Source organism: Rana temporaria, chromosome 11, assembly GCF_905171775.1.
Source record: "Rana temporaria chromosome 11, aRanTem1.1, whole genome shotgun sequence".
Taxonomy (NCBI): domain Eukaryota; kingdom Metazoa; phylum Chordata; class Amphibia; order Anura; family Ranidae; genus Rana; species Rana temporaria.
The window spans coordinates 128,443,695-128,467,527 of NC_053499.1; the positions used below are offsets into that span (position 1 = coordinate 128,443,695).

General features: G+C 44.2%; 2 protein-coding genes across 2 annotated transcripts in view; one reads left to right on the plus strand and one right to left on the minus strand.

Moving 5' to 3' along the window:
• Positions 1–284, minus strand: part of PRMT7 (protein arginine methyltransferase 7) — a 69,366-nt gene extending 69,082 nt beyond the window's left edge. The window contains exon 1 of the mRNA XM_040329111.1: positions 181–284. The gene's annotated coding sequence lies outside the window, so the exon portion shown is untranslated. The remainder of the gene's footprint in view (positions 1–180) is intronic.
• Positions 279–21,893, plus strand: SLC7A6OS (solute carrier family 7 member 6 opposite strand). Its single transcript, XM_040329112.1, has 5 exons — positions 279–488; positions 3,340–3,699; positions 8,687–8,881; positions 15,890–16,019; positions 21,664–21,893. The coding sequence occupies exons 1-5, from the start codon at positions 321–323 to the stop codon at positions 21,771–21,773; spliced, it is 963 nt and encodes a 320-aa protein (XP_040185046.1). The 5' UTR covers positions 279–320; the 3' UTR covers positions 21,774–21,893.
• Positions 21,894–23,833: the final 1,940 nt, after the last annotated feature.

Here is a 23,833-nt window from a genome sequence, read left to right on the forward strand (position 1 = left end):
GGGGATTGGGGTGTGAGGACAGTGATACCTCTAGGTGTATAATAGGCGCTCCCAGAATCCAATGAACTGCTTTTATCAGGAGGAACCAACGCCAGCAGATCCTATACTCTCCCTTCACACCTGTATACACATCTCCCACGTGTTATAATGACTGTCTGTACACTCAGAGTTATCACATACCTCCAGCACACAGTGCTCAGTGACTGCAATTCACTCTCTTCCCACAATCCCCGGCACCGGAAGCACGTGTACTGCCACACACAAGATGGGCGCTGCGATAGGTCAAAGAGCGTGACGTCATTATCCTGCGCCCAAACAACATGCAAGCCATGGAGGTGCTGCGAGTGAAGCGGAAGAGGGGAGCGGACCCGGCGGAGGCGCTGCTTATCAGCTGTAAGAGGCTGCGGGCTGAGAATGAGGAGAAGGAAGGGGACACCGAGCAGGTCACCAGGGAGATCTTTAGACTCGTCGCCACTGTCAGCTCACAGGTAGGAGGACCCCAGCCCTGTCAGATGTGAAGACCCTAAAGCTGTGACTTGTCAGGTGGGAGGGGCCTGACCACCTGTCAGAGAGTTGTCACTGGTAGTCTCCTGGGTTCTAAAGACTTCAACAAAGCTGCTTAACCCCTTCCTGACCAGAGTGCATATATGTGATGTCATGGAAGTGGGTCTTTCTCTGTGCGGTATCGCACGCAGTAACGATCGCGAACTGGGAGGCCAGATCCCAATTGCCAATGTGGAAATATACATTTACCATTAAATGAAAGCCCAATAAGGTTTAAGTCCTTTCAGTCCCCCCCCCCCCCCCCCCACCACTTTATACCTACTTGAGCCCTGTATAGATTCAGTGCTGTGCTTGTCAGGTTTGGCTAAGAGCAGCGGTGCCCATTGGATCCAGGGCCATTTTAATGTGCGACACGGGTCTGCCGCCTGTGCCCAGACATTGTTGTGGGGCCCAAAGCAGCTGCCCCTTGAGCCCTGCGCTGCCCTCATACTTTTTCCGGTGTAGCGGGTGAAGCCACCTCTGCTCTGACAGGGGAGGGGCTGTATGTGATACTAGAGCCTGTGACTCTCTGTGCCCCCTCACTTACCTTACCACCCCCCCCCCCCTCTGGTCAGCCCTGCAGAGATCAAACACAGAGCTGGCTGTGTGTCGATTCTTTATCACCAGCAGGGAGAGATGAGTAAAGCATTGGCAGGATCAGAGCAGCTTTCAGGGGGGGGGACACTGAGTTGCAGACAATCAGTGGGCAGTAAACATGTGCAGTGATCTCTAGCAAACAGTGGTTGAGCGGCCGGTAATGATGCGCAGTAACCTCTAGCGACCAATGGGTGAGCGGCCGGTAATGATGCGCAGTAACCTCTGGTGACCAATGGGTGAGCGGCCGGTAATGATGCGCAGTAACCTCTAGTGACCAATGGGTGAGCGGCCAGTAATGATGCGCGGTAACCCCTAGTGACCAATGGGTGAGCGGCCAGTAATGATGCGCAGTAACCTATAGTGACCAATGGGTGAGCGGCCAGTAATGATGCGCGGTAACCCCTAGTGACCAATGGGTGAGCGGCCGGTAATGATGCGCAGTAACCTCTAGTGACCAATGGGTGAGCGGCCGGTAATGATGCGCAGTGACCAATGGGTGAGCGGCCAGTAATGAAGCGCAGTAACCTATAGTGACCAATGGGTGAGCGGCCAGTAATGATGCGCAGTAACCTCTAGTGACCAATGGGTGAGCGGCCAGTAATGATGCGCAGTAACCTCTAGTGACCAATGGGTGAGCGGCCAGTAATGATGCGCAGTAACCTCTAGTGACCAATGGGTGAGCGGCCGGTAATGATGCGCAGTAACCTCTAGTGACCAATGGGTGAGCGGCCGGTAATGATGCGCAGTAACCTCTGGTGACCAATGGGTGAGCGGCCGGTAATGATGCGCAGTAACCTCTGGTGACCAATGGGTGAGCGGCCGGTAATGATGCGCAGTAACCTATAGTGACCAATGGGTGAGCGGCCGGTAATGATGCGCGGTAACGCCTAGTGACCAATGGGTGAGCGGCCGGTAATGATGCGCAGTAACCTCTAGTGACCAATGGGTGAGCGGCCGGTAATGATGCGCAGTAACCTCTAGTGACCAATGGGTGAGCGGCCGGTAATGATGCGCAGTAACCTCTAGTGACCAATGGGTGAGCGGCCAGTAATGATGCGCAGTAACCTCTAGTGACCAATGGGTGAGCGGCCGGTAATGAAGCGCAGTAACCTCTAGTGACCAATGGGTGAGCGGCCAGTAATGATGCGCAGTAACCTCTAGTGACCAATGGGTGAGCGGCCGGTAATGATGCGCAGTAACCTCTAGTGACCAATGGGTGAGCGGCCAGTAATGAAGCGCAGTAACCTCTAGTGACCAATGGGTGAGCGGCCAGTAATGATGCGCAGTAACCTCTAGTGACCAATGGGTGAGCGGCCGGTAATGATGCACAGTAACCTCTAGCTACCAATGGGCGAGCCTCCGGTAATGATGTGCAGTAACCTCTAGCAACCAATGGGCGAGCCTCCGGTAATGATGTGCAGTAACCTCTAGCAACCAATGGGTGAGCGGCTGGTAATGATTTGCAGTGACCTCTAGCGACCAATGGGTGAGCAGTAATGATGTGCAGTGACCTCAAGCGACCAATGGGTGAGTAGTAATGATGTGCAGTGACCTCTAGCAAACAATTAATTAGCCTGCACCAATCAGTTAAAGTGGAGGTCCACCTGGGGGAAAAAAAAATATTAAGTCAGCAGCTACAAATGCTGTAGCTGCTGACTTTTCCTATGTGGACAATTGGATACTTAGCTGTCCGGGGGGCCTGCAATGTTGGCACCCCAGCCAATCTTCGGATCAACTGTCCTGTCGGATGCAGCCGCAGCCATTCCAGGTAAGGGAACCCGACCGTGAAGCTTAACGGCTTGGAATAGACTTCCGGCAGAGATAATGAGTCAGTCAACAGTAAGTGGATTCAATCATGCATGGGACAAACATGGATCTATGCTCAGATTAAAAAGTGAAAAAAAATAGGGCAGACACGATAGGCCGCTTTTTTCTGCAGTCACTTTTTATGTTTCTATGCAAAAGAGCCTTGGCACACTTGTGATCCTGAGCAACTCTCGAACAGGATCACTAAAGAAAGCGCTTTATCCGCTTCTACAGCGCCACTTTCTTGCTGGCTGAAATGCGTCAGTATATCAGTCCTCAGCAAGAAGTGACCTTGCAAGGGTCGGTGAATGCAATCCCGTTGCGGGTGAATCCCACCAATGGAGGTTTATGTTTAGAAATGACCTTATTTTTGTTTTCTGTCTCTCAATTTAGGATGAACCTGTTCAGAAGTATGTACGTGAGGCTATTTCCCGTGACCGTGCCGCCCTGGCACTTAATCCTTCCTTGGGGAGTTTCCACAGAATCCAGAAAGACGTACGTGCTACGAAAGAGACCGAACGCCAAGACAGCAGATACCGCTTGATCTCTAATCTCCGCCCAAAATGCGATGATCAGGATGGTGCTCCAGGAAACAGTCAACCTGCCAGCCCTGTGACGGAGCAGAACCTGGTACTGGAGACGGTGGAGGCCTCTGCGGGTGAAAATTCAGACTCCCTAATCAATGCCGGTGGCAGCTTCCAAGTCTTTGACATGGTGCATGAGGAAGCTGAAAAAGAAAAGGAGAATTTGAAGGTCAGTCTTCGGCTAATTGAAATGTTTTAATTTCAGACATAAAAGAGCCTTCTACTCCTGTCTTTTTTCATTTTCTCATATTTGGGGAATATTTTAGCTGGATTCAGAGACGCCGCCGCAACGTTAAGGCGGCGTAGCGTATCGTATTTACACTACGCCGCCTTAAGTCAAAGGGGCAAGTACTGTATTCACAAAGGGCCAGATCCACAGCCAGGCGGCGCAGCGGAACGTAACCTATTTAGGTTACACCGCCGCAAATTTTCGGGCAAAGTGCCCGATCCACAAAGCACTTCCCTTGAAATTTGCGGCGGTGTATCCTAAATCCGTCCGGCGCAATGCGGGCCAATTCAAATGGGGCGAGTCCCATTTAAATTAGGCGCGCTCCCGCGCCGGACGTACTGCGCATGCTCCCGACGCTATTTTCCCGACGTGCTTTGCGTTGCGTTACGTTGCGCCGAGTTTTGTGAATCGCGACGTGTAAAAAAGAGATGCGGCGGGAAAAAAAAAATTTGACAGCGACGCGGGAAAGAAGGGTATACTTTTACATGGTGTACTATGTTTAGACTTTGTAAAAGCAGCCCTAATTTTGCGACGGCAAACTAACACTTACGGCGACTTAACGAAGGGAAAAAGCTTTGTGGATCTCCGTAAGTGCTAATTTGCATACCCGACGCTGGATTACGACGAGAAATGCCCCCAGCGGCGGCCGCGGTACTGCATCCTAAGATCCGACAGTGTAAAACTATTACACCTGTCGGATCTTCTGCCTATCTATGCGTAACTGATTCTGTGGATCAGTCGCATAGATAGAAACAGGGATACGACGGCGTATCAGCAGATCCCTTTTGTGGATCTGGCCCAAAGTTCTTGCCTCCTAACTAACGGCGGCGTAGCGTAAATAGGGCCGGCATAAGCGCGCCTAATTCAAATTAGGATGAGGGGGTATGTTTTATGATAATGGGGGTGACCTGACGTGATTCACGTTTTTTTTTACGAACGGCGCATGCGCTGTCCGTGTACATATCCCAGTGTGCATTGCGCCAAAGTATGCAGCAAGGACGTATTGGTTTCGACGTGAACGTAAATTACGTCCAGCCCTATTCACGGACGACTTACGCAAACGACGTAAAATTTTCAAATTTCAACGCAGGAACGACGGCCATACTTAACATTGACTAGTCCAGCTATTTGATGGAATAACTTTACGCCTGAAAACGCCTTGCGTAAACGGCGTATCTTTACTGCGACGGGCACACGTACGTTCGTGAATAGGCGTATCTAGTCATTTACATATTCTACGCTGACCTCAACGGAAGCGCCACCTAGCGGCCAGCCTAAATATTGCACCCTAAGATACGACGGCGCAGGCTGTCGTATCTTAGCTAGGTTTAAGTGTATCTAAGTTTGAGAATACACTTAAACTTAGGACGGTGCAGATTCCGAGTTAGGTCGGCGTATCTACTGATATGCCGGTCTAACTCTCTCTGAATCCAGCTATTAGTTTTGTTTGAAAAACTATAAGACTGTAATGCATAGATCACAGACTTAGGATCCCATGTCAGCATTGCCACATTCATTGAATTAGTATTTTAAAACAAATCCTCCTTATTTATAAAAATAAATCCTAATATTTACAAATGAACTGAACAAAAATGTATTATATTGCTGCTTGCTAATTTTATTTTCAACTGATAATCCTGCACATGAAAAAAGAAGAGGTAGTCACTGAGATCAGTTTACTGGCCGCATCCCTGAGATAATGGACAAGAACGTTGTTCCCCCTGGGGTGGGATTTTATAAGCCGGACACTGATGTGTGTATAAAAAGGTTTTTAATAGTACAAAATGAACAGGATTACAAATGTATAAAAAAAAACATGCAACAAAAACAAGGTGTGCATGTGTGTGATAAATGGCATAGACAGTACATATATAGCAGCGACACCAAGACTCTCTTGTAATGGTTGTTCCCTAGTTCTGATGCGTTTCTGGTGTTTAGCCGTCATCAGGGGTCACATATAGGGAGAAATGTAGTCGCTGTACTTTTTGACTCAAATGGAGTGGTCTCATATGGAAAATTTTCATAAATGCAGATTATGCAAATAGAGATAAATCTGAGTGTCAATCCGACATTAGCTGGATAAGATCAGACTCAGGTTTTGTAGCTGAAATGGTGAGCAGTGGTGTCCAGACCTCAATGGTGCAATATGGTGCTTGGCACCACATAGGAGGGATAACACCAGTCATATGGACAAGTCTGTTAATGGAGACACGGGGGTGCTTAATATTAGTGCAGCAGCTGTAAAATGGCTTCTTTTGAGCCACCCACTAGTTGGGATTACCTTATTTAAGGTCCCGACATTGCTGTATGTTCACCTGCTGAGCCTATATTGTTCCATATTGCACCATTGAGGTCTGGACACCACTGCTCACCATTTCAGCTACAAAGTCTGATCCTTTCCAGCTAGTGTCGGATTGACACTCGGATTTATCTCCATTTGCATAATCTGCATTTATGAAATTTTTCATGAGACCACTCCATTTGCGTTAAAAAGAACTGTGACTACATTTCTCCCTATATGTGACCCCTGATGACGGCTAAACCCCATAAACGTGTCGGGTACTAGGGAACAACCATTACAGGAGAGTCTTGGTGTCGCTGCTATATATGTACTGTTTATTTGTCACACACATGCACACCTTGTTTTTGTTGCATGTTTTTTATATACATTTGTAATCCTGTTCATTTTGTACTATTAAAAACCTTTTTATAAAATCCCACCCCAGGGGGAAGAACGTTCTTGTCGATAATCCTGCACATAACACATTTCCTGTGTCTTGGTGGCTACATCACCCCTCCACTGTATCTATGGAGGGAGCCTTGGTTGTCACCAGGGCTGTGGAGTCGGAGTCGAGGAGTCGGAGGAAATTTTGGGTACCTGGAGTCGGCAAACAATGCACCGACTCCGACTCCTACTAAATTTAGATTGGAATTAAAAAAAAAAATTCCAACAGGAGTTTTATAAAGCACTAAAAGTTGAAAAGTATGATCGCTCATCAAAACTTACTGTTGAAGAAGCCATCCTTGTTTATCCAGAGATCGTTAGTGATGTGGCCAGAATAGTTACTGCAATGCCACCCACCCAAGTCAGTGTCGCAAGATTATTTTCAGCCCTAAAAATAAGAGCCTCTATGAAAGAGGATCTGGCAGAGGCAATTCTCTTCCTTAGAACTCTACATTGAATTGATTTGCATTTGCTAAGCCTATAACTACATTTCAAGAATAATATAAACCATTTCTAGGTTTTACAGATTTTGTTTTTGGTTCATTATAGATGAGCTTTGTTTTTGTTCTAAAACAACCAAATAATGTGGTTTGTATTTTTGAACTGGTAAAGATCCTGTTCCTGATGTTTATGCCTGCTGCTACTATCCAGCCACTTGATTGATTAATATTTTTTTTTTTTATAAAACTTTGTTTTCATTGTGTTTGTCTTTTGCTTAAACTGTGCAATACAGTAGACTGTTGGCTTCCCAGCCAGTAGTCCTGTGGTAGGCAGGGCCATCTTTTCCATTGGGCACGCTGGGCAGTTGCCCGGGGGCCCCGCTTGCCTGGGGGGCCCCACCGGCTGCCCAGCAACCCCATTAAAAAATTATGGAGAGTGACGGGTTAGAACTGCCCATGCCCAGTTCGCGGAAATCACAGAGAAGATCCGGTCCTCCACGAGTGCGGGGGGTTGCTGATGTAAGGGGGAGTGAATGCAAAAATGTAAGGGGGCACTGAAATAAAGGTTCCCCCTCCTATATTAGTGACCCCCCTTACCTTAGTGTATTTAATCTAAGGAAGGTGGTCTCTGGTCACCAGAGTACCCCCCACATCAGAGTCTGCAGGATTCCCCCTTACAATGCAAGGGGGAACTCAGTCTGCGGACCCTGATGTAAGTGGCAAAGAGAAAGCAGTGGACTCTGATATAAGGCTGCCTCTGGTCCCAATAGCCCCCCTCCACATCGGAGTTCCCCCCTTAGATCATGATCTGCAGCGTTCCCCTTTACATAAGAGTTCCCTTTCACTGTAAGGGGGAATCCTGCAGACTCTGATGTAAGAGGAAACTCTGTGCTGGCTGGGTTATAGTAACCTGACCTTCATGTCAATGAAGACATTTTTTTTTTTTTTACTTTTGTTTAACTTAAACACATTTCTAATAGCACTAGCTACTGTATATGTTTATAGTTTAAATACTGACATTTGCATTGTTGGGCACTGAAAACTGTAATTTTAGGTACTTTTTTTGCAGTGGCAGTAAAAAATGTGGTTCTGCCAGTAAATGTTATGATTTTTGTCAGTAATTCTCGTGCGTGATTGTGTAGACAGGGCCCCAGTGCACTGTATTGCCCGGGGGCCTATAATGCTCTTAAGATGACACTGGTGGTAGGTTGCGTTTCTTTCCCTCAAGGAATGTATAAAATACATTCGCATATTAATACAGAGGAGTCGGAGTCGAGGAGTCTGAGTCGGAAGTACATAAAACTGAGGAGTCGGAACATTTATCTACCGACTCCACAGCCCTGGTTGTCACCTTGGGCTGCACTCGCTTAAATGCTTCATGTCATTAGTGGCAGCAAAATATCCATAACTGGAAGACAGGTAAGAGGATCAGCAAGGCACAGTCACTATGGCTAATAAACTGTGTAAACTATTTATTTTTTCGCAGAGTACACTGCATGATTATGCAACAAAACTCCCCTCTTCTCACCTTACCCCCCCCCCCTCAAACTGTCAAGATTTGTTACTCCTACTTTTCTTTTCCCCTTTTAAAAAAAAAAAGTTTAAAAATATTTGAAAAAAAAAAAAAAGTTTAACTTTGAGGGCTCATGTAATAAATAATTATTTATATATGCAGAATTATGTACCTTTATTATAAAAAAAAAAAAAGAAAAGGGATTTGACTATCGTATGTTGATAATGACAATATGTTCTTGATTTTCAGGAGCGTGACCCTGAAACAATTACCTGCAACTCTGTGAAAATGATTCGGGAGAAACTGACTTTGTCTGATGCAGGATCTGAGCACAGGGAGAACCCAGACGAATTTGTGTATGACCTATATTATGCAGAAGCTGCTCCACAGAACTGGATTCAGGACATTTTGTCTGTTCAGCCATACTCATGTGAGCAGGAACTGGTAAGAAATACAAGTTTAAAGGACTCCTCATAATCTATGCTTAAAGCGGAGTTCCGGCCACAATTTCACTTTTTATATATAAATACCCCTGTAATACACAAGCTTAATGTATTCTAGTAAAGTTAGTCTGTAAACTAAGGTCCGTTTTGTTAGGTTGTTACAGCATTTAGACACTTTATAAAATAGAAATTGACTGGGGCCATCTTAAGTGTGGGCATCATGAAGCCAGACTGTATGACTTCCTGGATTTCAGATCTTGCACAAGCAGTCTAATATGTTTCAGATCAGGTTTCAATAGCAACGGGAGTGTCAGAGAAAGTTGCCGCCCCTTATCTATGCAAACCTCCCCTCCCCTACTCCTTCCAGGAACCAGTAAATATACTAAATAATTTGTTCCTGTGCAGATATATCTACATAACAAAATGTTTGTATCTATCGATCTATCGATCTATCGATCTATCGATCTATCGATCTATCGATCTATCGATCTATCGATCTATCGAGTTATGAATGAATGACTTGTATAGCGCAACGCATGCGAACTGAATCGCCTCTGGGCGCTTTTTCCAGCCAGTATCTACTTGGCTGGTGCAGTCATTTTTACCCCGTAGGATCATGACACACTCATATATGTGGTGTGTATACATATACTAGACATGTGCACTGTCAATAAATTCATTTTGTTTAGTTCCGTTTCGCATTAGCCATTATTTCGTATTTTGTGCCCGAAACTCAATTCGGATTTGTACGCTCATAATGAGCACAGCAGGAGTACAGGCACAGGAAGTCGGCACAGAACAGGGATGGTGGGAACCGTTCATGAGGGGTTCCCACCATCCCTGCACTGAGTTCCTGTGGCTGTACTCCTTCTGTGCTCATTATGAGGGGTTCCCACCATCCCTGTGCTGCATTGGCCCCCGCACAGCACCCCGCAGCATCGGCCCCGGCACATCGCAGCACACCGCATCGGTCCCCCCGCCAAATCGCATAGCCCTCAGCACATGGATGCGTTTTACGGGCACAGTTACGGGCACAGTGAGGCAGTGTTGGGCACAGTGAGGGCGCAGTTACAGGCACAGTGAGGCAGCATTGGGCACAGTGAGGGCACAGTGAGGCAGCATTGGGCACAGTGAGGGCACAGTTACGGGCAGTGAGGCAGCGTTGGGCACAGTGAGGCAGTGTTGGGCACAGCAAGGGCACAGTTACGGGCAGTGAGGCAGCGTTGGGCACAGTGAGGCAGCGTTGGGCACAGTGGATGCATTTGATGGCCCAAGAGTGATTGTGTTTGATGGCACAGTGGAGGGTATATGCTGCAAGCTCCGCTCTCCCACTAACTGTGACACCAGTGCATTATTGGTGCCCATCAGTCAGCCTGATGATCTGTATCTCCGCTCACTGGAGACAGATGGCGGGCGGGTGGTGGAGGTGGAGAGACGGGGGCGGTGCTAGGAGTTGGAGAGGGGGAAGAGGACACCACCTCTATGGGCGGCACTGCCCTCCCTCCCTCCCCCCCCGAGATGTTCAACCACGGCTGCGATCGTTCAGCCCAGCCTCCTGGGATTGATGACGCACATCTCCCAGGAGGCATAGCAGCGCTGCATGCGGCGGAGAAGCCATTCCGCCGCAGTGGGGAAATGAACTCACAGGAAGAAAACCGTGAGTTTTTCAAAGAAAAAAAAACCACATGCCAATTAGATTTAAGGGGGCAGTGTTAAATCGAATGCTAATTAGTTGAAAAATAGGGTGGAACTCCGCTTTAATAGCTGTACTTTTCAGTGCAGTTAGCCTTTAACTAACCCCTTCCCCTGCAGTGTGTGGGGGGTTGTACCTTATACTCCCTCCTCCTTGCTCTTACCAGATCTTCATTGTGAGGCCGACTAGAAACCACACGGGTACTGCAAAGTTGTCCAATTGGATAGCTGCTTCTATTGCACATGTGGAGAATATCGTCATGCATTGCTATAAAAAAGTTGATCATCCTCATTCATCAAACACTGGGAGGCATAGATGTCTAAAGCCTTTTCTACCCTTCCAGTCTGTCCATAGAAGTAAACCCTTTACATCCTTCCACAGTGTGTGTGTATATATATATAATTTAAATAAATCCTTTCCTTCCTATACTGTAGATAAAAGTGAGAGCCTTGACTTTTTTTTTTTAAAAAGCAGTCCCCCCCCATTTCATGATGCTAAAAACCTTGGGCAAGCTGATCAGCATATCATGACGCAACAAAAATAAACCTCAAGCAACCCTGGCAGTCTGAGTCAAGGCTTCTATTTTAGTGGAAGCATTGCAGCTGATATCCACTGCCTGAAAAATGTTGTTTGGACCAGTGTAGAAGGAAAATGACAAAGTGTGCAAGCACTTAAAGTAGATGGAGCTGATTCATACCGATTTCCCCTAGATTCTGAGAGATTATGTAGGCTGCAATTGGGAAACATATTGGATATATAAACTAGACACCCCCGACTCCTAAAGATTTAAATGAGGAATTGGATGCTCACACTATCTCATAATGCAAACTTTTTTTTTTTTTTTTTTTGCAAGAGAGTTAATAAAATTCAAGATTACATTTTACCCCGGTGTGCGTGTATATATTCTACACAGTGAGTATAGAATCTGAATCGCCCCCACCTTTAAAATGATCACATTTAGTTTTTTTAAATCCAGCTGTGTTAAGTGCAATTTATACAGTGCCTTGCAAAAGTATTCGGCCCCCTTGAACTTTGTGACCTTTTGCCACATTTCAGGCTTCAAACATAAAGATATAAAACTGATTTTTTTTTTTTTTTTTTTTTTTTTTTGAAGAATCAACAACAAGTGGGACACAATCATTAAGTGGAACAAAATTTATTGGATATTTCAAACTTTAAAAAAAAAAAAAAAAAATAGAAAAATTGGGCGTGCAAAATTATTCAGCCCCCTTAAGTTAATACTTTGTAGCGCCACCTTTTGCTGCGATTACAGCTGTAAGTCGCTTGGGGTATGTCTCTATCAGTTTTGCACATCGAGAGACTGAAATTTTTGCCCATTCCTCCTTGCAAAACCGCTCGAGCTCAGTGAGGTTGGATGGAGAGCGTTTGAACAGCAGTTTTCAGTTCTTTCCACAGATTCTCGATTAGGATTCAGGTCTGGACTTTGACTTGGCCATTCTAACACCTGGATATGTTTATTTGTGAACCATTCCATTGTAGATTTTGCTTTATGTTTTGGATCATTGTCTTGTTGGAAGACAAATATCCATCCCAGTCTCAGGTCTTTTTCAGACTCCATCAGGTTTTCTTCCAGAATGGTCCTGTATTTGGCTCCATCCATCTTCCCATCAATTTTAACCATCTTCCCTGTCCCTGCTGAAGAAAAGCAGGCCCAAACCATGATGCTGCCACCACCATGTTTCACAGTGGGGATGGTGTGTTCAGGGTGATGAGCTGTTTTGCTTTTACGCCAAACATAACGTTTTGCATTGTTGCCAAAAAGTTCGATTTTGGTTTCATCTGACCAGAGCACCTTCTTCCACATGTTTGGTGTGTCTCCCAGGTGGCTTGTGGCAAACTTTAAACGACACTTTTTTTATGGATATCTTTAAGAAATGGCTTTCTTCTTGCCACTCTTCCATAAAGGCCAGATGTGTGCAGTATACGACTGATTGTTGTCCTTTGGACAGAGTCTCCCACCTCAGCTGTAGATCTCTGCAGTTCATCCAGAGTGATCATCCGCCTCTTGGCTGCATCTCTGATCAGTCTTCTCCTTCTATGAGCTGAAAGTTTAGAGGGACGGCAAGGTCTTCATAGATTTGCAGTGGTCTGATACTCCTTCCATTTCAATATTATCGCTTGCACAGTGCTCCTTGGGATGTTTAAAGCTTGGGAAATCTTTTTGTATCCAAATCCTGCTTTAAACTTCTCCACAACAGTATCTCGGACCTGCCTGGTGTGTTCCTTGTTCTTCATGATGCTCTCTGCGCTTTAAACGGACCTCTGAGACTATCACAGTGCAGGTGCATTTATACGGAGACTTGATTACACACAGGTGGATTCTATTTATCATCATTAGTCATTTAGGTCAACATTGGATCATTCAGAGATCCTCACTGAACTTCTGGAGAGAGTTTGCTGCACTGAAAGTAAAGGGGCTGAATCATTTTGCACGCCCAATTTTCCAGTTTTTTATTTGTTAAAGTTTGAAATATCCAAATTTCGTTTCCACTTCATGATTGTGTCCCACTTGTTGATTCTTCAAAAAAAATTACAGTTTTAACTTTTATATCTTTGTTTGGAAGCCTGAAATGTGGCAAAAGGTCGCAAAGTTCAAAGGGGCCGAATACTTTCGCAAGGCACTGTATTTCTACTTTCTTTGTTTTATATGTATTATCCTAACTCTTTGCACAAGAGGTTGTTTTTTTATAATCATTGTTGTATGGTTAAATTGGTATTTGCAGTAGCCAGTGTCCGTCCCCCTTCTGTGACAATATAGAATGCTCCATAAATGTCACCCACAGTCTCTGAATGCCAGGCTTGAGAAAGAGGGTTGTACACTGGAAACATGTCACCTAGGAGACCGCTGATCCACAAATGGGCACTAAGGGTGTGTGTGTGTGTGTGTGTGTGTGTGTGTGTGTGTGTGTGTGTGTGTTTTTATTTTTATTTTTTTTAAATACCTCTTGACCACCGAGGACGTCCCTGGGACATTCTCGGCTTTGTGCGGTGATATCTGAATGATGCCTGCAGCTACAGGCATCATTCAGATATCGCCGTCTTCAGCCGCCAATTCTCTGCACCATAAGAACGATCAAAGCGGTGTTTCCGCCGCTTGATCGTTCTTATAGGCACCGCCCTCCCGCCACCATCCGGGCTCTCCTGTGCCATCGGGGGCCCGGAGAGCGAATTGGCCGGCGCTTGCTGCAGAACCATAGAGATGACTGGTGACCAAACGGTCACAGTCATCTCTATGACCGTCGGAGGACCGCGTGCGATGTTATGACGTCACGCCCGGTACCCGGAAGTACACAATGCCGCAATCGCGGCTGTCGGCATGTGATCGTTTTTTTTGGGGTTTTTTTCTCCACCGATTTCATGCTTGTACGCCTGGAGGAGAGATGTGGGGTCTTATTGACCCGACATCTCTCCATAAAGAGGACCTGTCACAGTGATTCCTCTTACAAGGGATGTTTACATTCCTTGTAATAGGAATAAAAGTGATAAAAAAAAAAAACAACTGTAAAAAAAAATTTTTCAAAACGCCCCTGTCCCCGTTATCTTGCGCGCAGAAGCGAACATACATGCATGCAGGTCCCGCCCACATATGTAAACGCCATTCAAACCCCACATGTGAGGTATTGTTGCGTGCGTTAGAGCGTGTGCAACAATTCTAGCACTAGACCTTCTCTGAAACTCAAATAGTAACCTGTAAAAAAATTTAAAGCGTCACCTATGGAGATTTTTAAATAACGAAGTTTGGCGCCATTCCATGAATGTGCGCAATTTGAAAGCGTAACATGTTGGGTATCTATTTACTCGGCGTAACATCATCTTTCACATTATACAAAAAAATTGGGCTAACTTTACTGTTTTGTTATCTTTTAATTCATGAAACCGTTTTTTTTCCCCAAAAAAAGGCGTTTGAAAAATTATTGCGCAAATACCGTGCGAGGGGGGGAAAAAAAGTTGCAATGACCGCCATTTTATTCCCTAGGGTGTCTGCTAAAAAATATTATTTATATATATATGTTTGGGGGTTCTGATTAATTTTCTAGCAAAAAATTTAGATTTGTACATGAAGGAGAGAAGTGCCAAAATTAGCTCGGTGGTTAAAGACGCTTCCTCTCAAGTTTCCCTGAGTGAATATTGTTCCATTTCAATAAATGTTATACACTACTTATTGTAGTGTTTTATGTCGTCGTCCCCCCCCCCCCTCCCCAAGTGGCTGTGGATATTTAGGCTGCTTTCACACTGAGGCGTGCAGCCGCGGTGACGGTATAGCCACGCTATTTGTAGTGCGGCTATACCGTCGTATTTACCGCGATATTCAGGCGCTAGCGGTGAGGTTTTGCCGCGCTTTCCCATTGATTTCCCATTGATGCTCCTATACCGCGGTAAAGATGCGGCTAGCAGGACTTTTGGAGCGCTCCTGCTAGCGCACCGCTTCAATGTGAAAGCCTTCGGGCTTTCACATTGAACACTACAGGGCATGATTTTTCATGCGGTATAGCAGCGCTATTTTTAGCGCTGTACCGCATGGAAAAACGCCCCAATGTGCAAGGGACCTTAGAGTGTGCTCATAGGTGTGCGTACAGGGTGTGCCCAGGCACACCCTAATCGCCCTGTGCAGAACAGATTCCCCCTACTGACCTGGCTCCCCCTCCTTCCCCCCACAACACTGCCAGCTTCCCTTCTCTCCCACCGGTTGTTGCTGTGGATGTTTTAGGATGAGTGGGGGAAGGGGCCAGTAAATATGCCATTTACCGGCCACTTCCATTTCTGAATGAACATAGTTAGTGATCGGTAGAGTGTGTTTGAGCTTTGGGGTGCACACCCTAATGCCAAAGGCTGCGCACACCTATGAGTGTGCTGCATTTTAGTGTCTGAATGTGGCAGACTGTGTGAATCTGATCTGGGTTTTTGTTTTTTTTAAGAGGATTGGAAGTGCTGTTTGGTTTTGTTCTCCCCCTCCCCCCTTTTTTTTTTATTTCTACATAGATCATGGCGCTTGCTCCTGCAGATTCCTTTTCAACTTTTTCAAATGCACGGGGTGGCTTCAATCATATTATCGATTTATGAGCTGCCGCCCTTCACGGCTTATGAAATAATAGTTTTTCAGTTCTGTGTGTGTGTGTGTGTGTGTGTGTGTGTGTGTGGTTTTTTTTTTTTTTTTTTTGTCAACTGCATGTAAGATGTCGGGCTACAGTTGACCTCTGACCCTTTTAATTTCCTCAACTTTGGAATCTCTCATAATTCCGGGTTAATAAAAATATTTGAACTGAAGTCACTTTTGCATGTTGTGCTCCCTGGCAGGTGCCTGAAGCTCTTGAGCCAGAGGAAATTTATGATGACGAGGATGATGAGAATGAGGAAAGCAACTGGAGAAATGACTATCCTGATGAAGATGATGGGGACAACAGTGAGAAGGAGGAGCGTTACATGGGTAACTAACACTATATTTGCTTTGCTTGGTAATATTGAGTGATAACTGGTGTACAACGCTGTCATTTTATACAAAATGTGAGAGAACCCTACCATGTTAAAACCAGCGCACAGTGCCCAGTCAAACCTAATTTTCCTTTTAGATACTGGATAAACGAGGCCCATTGTCAAAATGCATTGGTGAAAACTTTGAAATTGTACAATCCATCACCAGCATTTGAGAAACAAGATCAATGTGTAGGTTTTGTGAAGGATCAATTGATGAGCCAGCACAAAATCTGGCCACCTCCAAATATAGTACATTACTTGGACCCTGCGTGACTTTTGTCTTCCGTTTTCACTTTCATAGTTTGGTGAATTAAAAACATAGAACCGCTGTTATATGGAGTTATTATATTATGTCATTGAATAACATATAGTGAAAAGGACTACAGCGCTACTAACAAATAATCTCAAAGAAACCACACAAAAAATAACTAAATAATACAACAGCAATCCAAAAAACGGTGAACTAAACCAAATGATAAATGAATAAATACTGATGCGCTCATATTAACTCATGTGCAATGTGAATCGTACATATACAATCAAGCAAAAAACTTGGTAAAGAAACTCTTAATATATGTATTCTACCCATGATTAAGTCACGTGACGAGCGACGATGCATGTGGGGGAGGAGCCTACAGTGACGGACCATCGGATGTCTATCCCGAGTGAGGAGTCCACTTAAACTGAGCGGCAACATACCCTGGCCCAGATTCAGGTAGCAATTGCGCCTGAGTAACCATAGTTACGCAGCGCAATTGCTGACTTGCGCCGGCGTAACGAGTTCTCCTGGTTCAGAGAACTCGTTACGCCGACTGCAGCCTAAAATCTGCGTGGCATAAGGCTCTTATGCCACGCAGATTTTAGGCTGCATTCTAGCGATGACCGTTAGGGGGCGCTCCCATTGTGATCTGTGTATAGTATGCAAATTGCATACTAACACCGATTCACAACGTTGCGCGAGCCCTGCGTACGTAAATTACGTAGTTTGCGTACGTCGGGTTTCGCGTAAGGTTACACATCTTAATAGCAGGCGCAGCCACTGCTATAGGATACCCACGTTCCCGCGTCGCGATATTTAAAATCTACGTCGTTTGCGTAAGTGAATCGTGAATGGCGCTGGACTCCATTCACGTTCACTTTGAAGCAAATGACGTCCTTGCAACGTCATTTGCCGCAATGCACGTCGGGAAAGTTTCCCGACGGAGCATGCGCTTTACGATCTGCGTGGGAACGCGCCTAATTTAAATGATTACCGCCCCCGGCAGGATCATTTACATTGCGCACGCTTACGCCGGGCAATTTTGCCGGCGCGCCCTCGCAATTTACGGAGCTACTGCTCCGTGAATCGAGGGCAGCGCAAAATATTTGCATGGGCGCAGGGCAAAATCGTTGCCCTGTGCCTCCGCAAATAAAGCGCAAGTCGTACCTGAATCTGGGCCCCTGTCTATAACATAAGCGAGGATACGTGAGTGCACAAAGTGCAGCCTTTATCCACATCTATATGGTACAATATTGCGCTGTTTCCTTTCCTCCTCTTTTGCATGTGACTGAATGAAACTGGAAACATCTGATCGCTGCTGGAGGTTGTTGTAACCTGATCACATTAAAGTGAGAGCTTGGCAATTAGGGAAGGATCACTGCAGACTGACTCAATTATCAGGACTTTTTCATGATCTACTCACATATATTAAGAGTTTCTTCACCAAGTTTTTTGCTTGATTGTATATGTACAATTCACATTGCACATGAGTTAATATGAGCGCATCAGTATTTATTCATTCATCATTGAATAACATGCTTGCTACACATGTATGATCAGCATAACTGCACAAGAAGAATATTTTGCATACTCTTATCCACTTCATAGCAAAAAGACGGCCACAGCGCGGTTGTCCACTTCTAGGTGGGTATCCATGGTCATCCTCCCAGAACCACGCCCCTTGCGGCACACATCCAGCGCGCTTTGTGATCAGTGTCCAATCACATGTAAACAAACTTGCCCATTCCTTTCCTCACATGCTATGATATTGAGGAGAAGAGAGTTGGTAACCGGCAAGGCTGACAGGGGACATTTACACTGATAATCAGGGCACTGATTATCTGTGATATTTCTGCACAAAGTATGAACATAATAATGATGATTATTAATTGTCACTTAGTGCATATAAATCAGTGAAAACACAAAAATACATATAATAATCCAATGAAATAAACCATATGGTATTCATTTTAGCAAATGGGTATTGTGAATAAATGAGTGAACCCACAGAAACACATGTGATAGTCCAATGATCATATGATATTAATGGAGCAAATTGATAATGTGAACTTAGTGAGTCCAAAGAGAACACAACAAAAAATGTATTAAAAATTGGTGTGAAGATGGTATAATTGACTCCAAACTTGAAACACCCGTATGAAAAACAGTCTCTTCCATATATTGTGATTACTTCACAAAAAAAAAACTTGTTTGATGTGATCCACCTCCGAGAGAAATGCCTGCTTACCAAAACTCGGTGACCCCCTATTACAGGGGATCAAAGACGGCCTATAGGTAGTACAGCTCAATCTGCTCCAGCCAAATCCAAAGGATGGTAATTCAGGTCAACACACTCGCAGATTCGATGGATTCCAATCTCAGAGATCATGCCAAAAAGACAACAAAAATGGCTCAATGCAACGCCTGTGTGCAGAGCTGAAAAAGATCCGTGGTGCTCAGTACATGTACTGAGCACCACGGATCTTTTTCGGCTCTGCACACAGGCGTTGCATTGGGCTATTTTTTTTTTGTCTTTTTGGCATGATCTCTGAGATTGGAATCCATCGAATCTGCGGGCGGCCCACTTTCAGATAAAAGTGGTCTCTGTGGCGGATTCGCAGCAAAATCACTTTTAACGGCAGCGGGAGAGGTGCCCTCTGCCACTTACCGGATCCGTCGGCGGAGGCAATCGGATACTATCCGTGGGCTGACATGGAGACAAGTGAGGGGAAGATGGCCACCACCCGTCTCCATATCATTGCAGGGCGGAAGCAATGTCAAAATGTCACTTCCGCCCAATGCTCTAAAAGGGTCTTTTTGACCCCAGATCTCATATTTAATTTTTTTTTTTTTTGTTGTTTGTTTTAAAGAACAGTGTAAAAGTTGAAAAAACATTTTTGCATGCGCCCCGTCCCACTGAGCTCATGTGCAGAAGCGATTATACGTGAGCAGCGGCAGCATATGAAAACTGTGTTCCAACCACACATGTGAGGTATTGCCGCAATTGTTAGAGCGAGAGCAACAATTCTATCCCTAGACCTCCTCTGTAACTCAAAACATGCAACCTGTAGACTTCGCCTATGGAGATTTTTAAGGGTAAAAGTTTGTCGCCATTCCACGAGCGGGCGCAACTTTTGAAGCGTGACATGTTGGGCATCGATTTACTCGGTGTATCTTTTGCAATATGAAAACAAATTGGGTTAACTTTACTCTTGTCTTTTAATTTTATTTCATTTTTATAAAAAAAAAAAGTGAATTTTTTCCCAAAACAGTGCGCTTGTTATACCGCTGGGCAAATTCGTTGTGACAAAAAGTATTGAAACGACCACCATTTTATTCTCTAGGGTGTTAGAACCCCCAAACATATTATATATAAAACATTTTCTTAAAGGGGTTGTAAAGACAAAAATATTTTCCTCTTAAATTAAAGTCTGACAGTAGCTGATAAAGTAAAAAGTAATGTTTTGCATTATAACTAGTTTGATACCTGTTGAAATCGAGCTTTTTTTATTCACCTCCATCACTCCTGAATCATTATTCTCACTGACTTCCTGGTTTGCGGTGCGCATTCATTCTTGCTACATCACGGCCTAATGGGAACTACAGTTCCCATTAGGCTTAGCCTCCATGCCTGTGAGGGATAAGAGAGCCTCTTCACGCAGGGCTGTATTCATAGGGAGGGGGTGAGCATATTCTGCTTTCCACCATGCAAAACGGCTCAGATGCTGGTGGAAAGCAAGAAGAGGAGAGACAGGAAATGGCATTTTCAAACCTGGATTACTGTATTTTGGAGGTCAAAAGGAAAAACGAGGTAACTGATATTTAAATGCTCTAGCTTACAGCAATCAAATGATCCAATAAAAAATGAACCTTTAGTGTTCCTTTTAAGTAATTTTTTGAGGCAAAAAAAAAACACCAAATCTCAGAAAGAGAGGCTTGGTCCTTAAGTGGTTAATGTTTTTCATTTCCTAAATAGGTTCCTTTAAGCTAGTGCATTGTTGGTTCACTTCCCTTTTTCTTTGATTTCACTTCTAAATGTTTTTTTTTTCTTCTTTGTCTGAATTTCTCACTTCCTGTTCCTTAGAAAATTAAACAAACCTTTACAACCCCTTTAACCACTTCACGACCTCCTCATGTACATATACGTCAGCAGAATGGCACGGACAGGCACATGTACGTACCTGTTCGTCCTCTGCTAGACGTGGGTGGGGGGTCCGATCGGGACCCCCCCCGGTACATGCGGAGGTCGGGTCCGCTCGGGGAGCGATCCAGGACGACGGCGCGGCTATTTGTTTATAGCCGCTCCGTCGCGATCGCTCCCCGGAGCTGAAGAACGGGGAGAGCCGTGTGTAAACACGGCTTCCCCGTGCTTCACTGTGTCGGCGCATCGATCGCGTCATTCCCTTTATAGGGAAGACACGATCGATGACGTCATTCCTACAGCCACACCCCCCTACACTAGTAAACACACACAAAGTAAACCCTAACTCCTACAGCGCCCCCTGTGGTTAACTCCCAAACTGCAACTGTCATTTTCACAATAAACAATGCAATTTAAATGCATTTTTTGCTGTGAAAATGACAATTGTCCCAAAAATGTGTCAAAAATGTCCGAAGTGTCCGCCATAATGTCGCAGTCACGAAAAAAATCGCTGATCGCCGCCATTAGTAGTAAAAAAAAACAAAAAACTATCCCCTATTTTGTAAACGCTATAAATTTTGCGCAAACCAACCGATAAACGATTATTGCGATTTTTTTTTTTTTTTTTTTTTTTTACCAAAAATAGGTAGAAGAATACGTATCGGCCTAAACTGAGGAAAAAATAATGTTTTTGGGGGATATTTATTACAGCAAAAAGAAAAAAATATTGAATTTTTTTCAAAATTTTCGCTCTATTTTTGTTTATAGCGCAAAAAATAAAAACCGCAGAGGTGATCAAATACCACCAAAAGAAAGCTCTATTTGTGGGGAAAAAAGGACGCCAATTTTGTTTGGGAGCCACGTCGCACGACCACGCAATTGTCTGTTAAAGCGACGCAGTCCCGAACTGTAAAAACCCCTTGGGTCTTTAGGCAGCAATATGGTCCGGGGCTTAAGTGGTTAAGACAAGTTTTTCATAATGTGCTATTATGCAATGCAAATCAGTACAGTATACACTTAACTTGCAGGGAAAAGTGTGTGTTTGTTTTCAATGGAAGAGTTTACTGCAGCTTTATGTCGGTGGGCAAGGTGTGTATGAAAAGCATCTTCTAGGATGCCAGAGTCGTTTCAAATGCTATATTACTCCTTATATTGAGGTTTGCTGCTGTTTTATTCTGCTTTCTTGTGCTTGTGCAGGTTATTATGAAGACAGTGATGAAGAACGACACGGAGGAGACCCCTGGAACGCATACAAGCAGAAGGCCATGAGGGAGTTGAATGAGGAGGAGGAGGAGGAATATGGCTAATGTGATGTCCTCTCTCTGATTTGGATGAAGAACAATGGTCTGTTTTTAGACTAATCAGAGACAGAACTGTTCATTGGTTTGCTGCACAGCTGAATTGTAACGCTAAACCTTGTTTATGGGGAAGATGCTGTGTGTTGTATTAGTTTTTCATGTTTTGAACATTCTAGTTTTGGAGATTTTTAGAATCCAAACTTTTACCCCAATGTAAACTTTCATGCAAAAGCTAATCACATATGTGAGCAACATGAGGCCTCATTCACACTGGTAATGACATACCTATTTATACGGCGTTTAATATTACAAATTTGCACTGGTCTGCCTAAACACAATGTAAGGCTCCATGCACACTGAAGCTGATTGACTGCAGTTTATTGGCGTTTTGGGCTTTTTTTAAAAAAAAGCCCATAAACTGAACTCTGTTAGCCTATGTGCCCATGCACACCTGGGCGTTTTTTAGTGTTAATGAGCTTTGGAGTTTATTGGCTTTTTTCTGAACGCCCGAAATTTGCGTTCAAAGTGCCGTTTTTCGGTGGTAAAAAATACTTTTTATTTTTTTTTTTTTATCCATTGGGAAAAAAAGAAAGCTGAAAAAAGCTAATAAACGTTATTGCAAAAACGCAAAAAAAATGTTGAAAAGCTTTTTTTTTTTTTAGCTTCATTGTGCATGGAGCCTAAGACTCCATACACACTGAAGCTGATAAAAGCTCTAAAAAAACACCAGTAGCTTTTCAGGCAGCCTTTCAACGTTTTTTAGCGTTTTTGCAATAGCTTTAATCAGCGTTTTTCAGTCTAGCTTTTTTTTTTAATGGATTAAAAAATGCTGGCATCAGCGTTTTGTGTTTTTGAGCATTTTTTTCCGCCAAAAACTGCACTTTGAACGCAAATTTTGGGCGTTCAGAAAAAAGCCAATAAACTCCAAAGCTCATTAACACTAAACGCCCAGGTGTGCATGGGCATATAGGCTAACATAGAGTTCAGTTTATGGGCTTTAAAAAAAAAAAAGCCAAAACGCCAATAAAGTGCAGTTTATCAGCTTCAGTGTGCATGGAGCCTAAGAATGTAAATGGGCCTTTACACACTTTCTTTGTTTTCATGAACCTGGAACTTATTTAGTGGATTAAGGCTACTTTCACACTGGGGCACGGGTTGCGTCGACGGTAAAGCGCCACTCTTTTTAGAGGAGCTATACTGCATTAGCTGGGCACTTTTAACCCCAACTAGTGGCCGGAAAAGGGTTAAAACTGCCACTGCAGTGGCGCTTTGCCGGCGGTTCAGTGGTTCTGCCCATTGGGCAGGGGCACTTTAAGAGCGGTGTATACACCGCACAGTGCCTCAAAGATGCAGCTAGCAGGACTTTTTTTGTGCGTCCTGCCAGCGCACCGCTACAGTGTGAAAGCCCTCAGTTTTCACACTGGAGTGAAAGGAGAGGCTCTTTCAGGGCGCTTTGCAGGCACTATTTTTGGCACTATAGTACCTGCAAAGTGCCTCAGTGTGAAAGTAGCCTTAAAGGTGTGTGTGTATATATATATATATATATATATATATATTTATATATATATATATTTATATATATATATATATATATATTTATATATGTGTGTGTGTGTGTGTGTATGTGTGTATATATATATATATATATATATATATATATATATATATATATATATATATATATATATATATATATATATATATATATATATATATATATATATATATATATATATATATATATATATATATATATATATATTTTTTCCCCTAAATAGCTTCCTTTACCTTAGTGCAGTCCTCCTTCACTTACCTCATCCTTCCATTTTGCTTTTAAATGTCCTTATTTCTTCTGAGAAATCCTCACTTCCTGTTCTTCTGTCTGTAACTCCACACAGTAATGCGAGGCTTTCTCCCTGGTGTGGAGTGTCGTGCTCGCCCCCTCCCTTGGACTACAGGAGAGTCAGGACACCCACTAACACACAGCTCCTTTCTCTATCTGCAACGTAGAGAGCGTCCTGACTCTCCTGTAGTCCAAGGGAGGGGGTGAGCACGACACTCCACACCAG

Coding starts and splice junctions, on each gene's coding strand:
- SLC7A6OS (XM_040329112.1), top strand. CDS start 321: ATGCAAGCCATGGAGGTGCTGCGAGTGAAGCGGAAGAGGGGAGCGGAC. Junction 489..3,339: donor TCGCCACTGTCAGCTCACAG/GTAGGAGGACCC, acceptor CTCTCAATTTAG/GATGAACCTGTTCAGAAGTA. Junction 16,020..21,663: donor GAAGGAGGAGCGTTACATGG/GTAACTAACACT, acceptor GTGCTTGTGCAG/GTTATTATGAAGACAGTGAT.